Here is a 4,052-nt window from a genome sequence, read left to right as displayed (position 1 = left end):
CAGCATAAATATGGTGAGTGCATGCACCCCATGTATGCACCTGTGTACTAACAAAATAAATACTACAGGGCGCTATAACAGATCCAACAAACCCCTGATAAGAGAATATGTGTATTATGCACAGCAGGCATGACAGCAGTTTTTAACAATATGTCCAACATTTCTGGTAAAAAGAAAAGAATAGAGTGCTCTGAGACTGTGGAACCAACTTCCAGTCTGTCATTGACACAAGATGCCGCCCAGAGGCCTTCCACGCTGGGCTTTAGATGTGAACATGTGCTGCGCACTAATATATTTGTTTAAATAGGTTGTGCAATAAAATAAAGTGAAGTATATAGAGACAAATGGAAAGGTGAATGACAGCAATAGGGTCTTTCACTATTTTATAAATTACCCTGGCAAAAAAAAAACAAAAAAACAGCAACACAAAAAAGTTATTGCTAGATATATCTATGAATGTTTCTGGAGAAGAAATAACTTAAAATTTAATACTCATTACAAATTTATTGGGATCTAGTCCATGTACCATTCTGTAGACCCCAATAAGCGATGTCTGTCTGTCTGTCTGTCATAATCAGCCAATTAAAAAAAAAACACAGATGCTCTTCCAAGAGTGACAGCCGTCTTTCATTAAAACTTAGTAATGTATCCTTAATCAAATAAGTCAAATTTATCACAATAAGCCATGTGCACACCTTGGCTACATCCTCTACTTAAATTTCTGTCCTAATCGTTTTTTGACATCCCTCTTCAGGGATTCTTATTTCAGCCGTATTATATGGAACAGTTTAACTGAGTCCCTTAAATCCCCTGAGTCCCTTTTTAGCCTGTTGATGCTTATTAAGGAGCATGTGAAAACTCTATAATAAAACAAAGTGCACCCCAATCTGGTCCATACATGGAGGGCAATATGTCCTAAATGCTGTTCACTAAGACCAAGCTATTAGTCACACTATTCTTAGTTTTACTTTTATTACTATTACTGTAAACAGTAGTTCCTGTGTCAGAGTTGGCCTTGCCAGAAATTAGCATCCGTTTGCTTATTCCTATATTTTGTTCAGTTCTTTATTTTGTTGTGGAACTATACTAATGTAAAGGAAGTCCCCAAATAAACAAATAAAAACAATTTATAAAACTTCTAGATAACTAGAACTATTTTCCCATTTCTTAGCCCGCCTCCCTTTTTCTTTATTCTAAAAAATAGTAATCTCAATCAATTTTGATCATTATTTAAAAATGATTACCATTATTGAGTGTGTTTTATGATGCGTAAAGGGGAAATGAAACTTCGTTTCACGATTTGTATGAAACTATGAACGTCTAGATCAAATATATTCCCAGTACAACCTTTTCATTTCAATTCTTCACTAACATTAACTGTTTTATTGCCTCCCTTCAGAGTTAGTGGGGCTTATTTAAACAATATGGGCATCTATGGCACCTTAAATACAGAAGAAAAAAAGTAGAATCTAACAGTAAAAAGTAACTGGAAGGTTTCAAATCCAATGTCTAATGTTATTCCTGGATAAATGTCAATCTAGACTTGACTTGACCAAACTTTTGAATGAAATCTTTTTCTGCAGTGATCAATGCACGACCATCTATGAAAGCGACCGGTCGCTTTGAACAGATGTTGTATTGCACCTTGGCTAGACTCCAGTGCAAGACATACATCAAGAATCCACAGACAATAGCTGTCGAGCGGCCAACACCACCATTACAGTGCACATACACCCTATGGCCATTATTCAAAAGGCCATGGAGTAGATATACTCCTTGTGGCAGATTCTCTATTCTAGACTCTGTGCTCAAATCCTCCATGGGAAGCCATATGTAAGAAATGCCTTCTTCTTTGTATAGCTTTTTCAAAGTAATAGGTAGGTTTTGATTGTATCTGTATATACCAGAGCAGTGCTTTTGAATGTCTGAAGCAGTTTGAAGGCTTATAACAGCGGTGATTCCCTGTGATTTTAAATCCATGATATGAGACCTCAGGCGAGGGCATGAACCAAGCCATATGTTTTCGAAGATTTTACAGTAGTGCATGATTTGTTGTCGTTCTACGTGGCACATGAATCTTGTAGTGTATTCATATTCATTCACTTGGCCAGTCTTCTCGATCCAAATACCAACTGGGAGAATGTAAACGCCGTTGACAAGCAGTTCGCTGGCTGTTTTGTCATTCAACGTCAAAACCTCTTTCCGGTTGTGGCAGGGGCCCTCGCCTTCCCAAATGAAATTTCCGTTTTTATGGCTTACAAATTTGTACTCAAATCTTAGCTCTGATTTGCCATTAAACGACATTTCCACATCTTTGGACCAGAAGGAAGGCTCGAGCCCCGGTCCCAGACGAAATTCCGAGTCGCTCTGAGTTAATTCGATGCGGTTCTTTTGATTCCAACTCCCCAACTCAGGAACAGAGCCCAGAACCGAAACTGTGGTCTCTCGATCAATGAACGTCACTACACTGAATTTCACAGTAATGCTCATAGTTCAAGTGCGAGAAGTAGGGTCGAATTTGAAGACGTGACCATAAAGTATCGCTGAATTTCTGCACAATACGGCTAAACGTACGACATAAACTGATAAACTACTCCGAAATGTCCAGCGCGAGCATTCAACTTCAAGATTGTCAAGATTACGTCACGCAAAAAGTCATGACGTCATTATCTAAAAAATCGAACAAGAACAACCGTAAACCATAACTGCATGCGCTACTGAAAATTTAGTTTTGTTCTGCTAATGAGAAAAGAAAAACAAGTGAATTATAACTAAATGTCTGCGCTGAAAAGAATTTTATTCTGATCAAGCGATCATTCCTTAAACCGAGATAATGAAATCTTTCAAACGCAAATGTCAAACAAAATGGAGATTTGGAGGATTATTGATATTGGCTTACTGTCTGATCTTTTATCGAACCAGCTATCGATAATATCTTTTTCGTTTCGCTGTCAAAATCTGATGCATTACATAGAGTCATTGCGCACTGTCATCATTTTTAACTTAAAGTGCATTTTTATCTAAATCAATTCAAACAAAACAAACCAGGGTGAAGTCCACACGACCACCATGACTTAGCTTTTTTTTCGTAAAGGGTGGGGTGCGGGAAGGGCTGTGGGAGGAGAGGGGGCCGAGAAAGGGTAGGAGACCGAGGGAGGATAAAGGGGTGTGGGAGGGTTAGGGGTTCGAGGGGGGATAGAGGGCAGGGGCCCAAGGGAGGATAGAGGGTTGTGGGAGGGAAGGGGTTCGAGGGAGGATAGAGGGGTGTGAGAGGGTTAGGGGTCCGAGGAAGGATAGAGGGGTGTGGGGAGGGAGGGTCGCAGAGAGAAGGTTGTGGGAGAATACATAGGATGAATAGGGGTGCGAGGGAGGTTAAGGAGTTTGAGGTGGTGGTGGTGGGGGGATGGGGTGAATTTATGCATTTTGTAAGTCTAGTAAATAGTTTAGTCGACTTTTACTTCTTGCGCTGGGTGTCACATCTTCTGTCTTTTAATATGAAGGGGTCCAAGGGAGGTGTGGGAGGGTAGGGGCCCGAGGGAGGATAGAGGGGTGTGGGGGTTAGGGGTCCGAGGAAGGGTAGAGGGGTTTGGGAGGGAAGGGGTTCGAGGAAGGGTAGAGGGGTTTGGGAGGGAAGGGGTTCGAGGGAGGATAGAGGGGTTTGGGAGGGAAGGGGTTCGAGGGAGGATAGAGGGGTGTGAGAGGGTTAGGGGTCCGAGGAAGGATAGAGGGGTGTGGGGAGGGAGGGTCGCAGAGAGAAGGTTGTGGGAGAATACATAGGATGAATAGGGGTGCGAGGGAGGTTAAGGAGTTTGAGGTGGTGGTGGTGGGGGGATGGGGTGAATTTATGCATTTTGTAAGTCTAGTAAATAGTTTAGTAGACTTTTACTTCTTGCGCTGGGTGTCACATCTTCTGTCTTTTAATATGAAGAAAAAAGCCATCCGTGGCATCGATAGTCTCCCGCGCAGCCGTCCTTTGTTAAGCGTTGCGTGACCGACACAAAGGACGGCTGCGTGGGAGGCTATGGCTTTGCAAGACACACAAATTTGCCATA

The 4,052-nt window shown here is 41.7% G+C and overlaps 1 protein-coding gene across 1 annotated transcript; it reads right to left on the bottom strand.

Moving 5' to 3' along the window:
* Window positions 1-608: 608 nt before the first annotated feature.
* Window positions 609-2,769, bottom strand: LOC5503144 (laforin). The gene has a single exon (XM_001624185.3). The coding sequence runs from the start codon at window positions 2,488-2,490 to the stop codon at window positions 1,516-1,518; it is 975 nt and encodes a 324-aa protein (XP_001624235.1). The 5' UTR covers window positions 2,491-2,769; the 3' UTR covers window positions 609-1,515.
* Between the last annotated feature and the right edge of the window lie 1,283 nt (window positions 2,770-4,052).

Source organism: Nematostella vectensis, chromosome 5, assembly GCF_932526225.1.
Source record: "Nematostella vectensis chromosome 5, jaNemVect1.1, whole genome shotgun sequence".
In the NCBI taxonomy this organism is placed as follows: Eukaryota; Metazoa; Cnidaria; class Anthozoa; order Actiniaria; family Edwardsiidae; genus Nematostella; species Nematostella vectensis.
The sequence above is the reverse complement of the archived record's forward strand: the minus strand, read 5'-3'. Positions and strand labels throughout refer to the sequence as shown.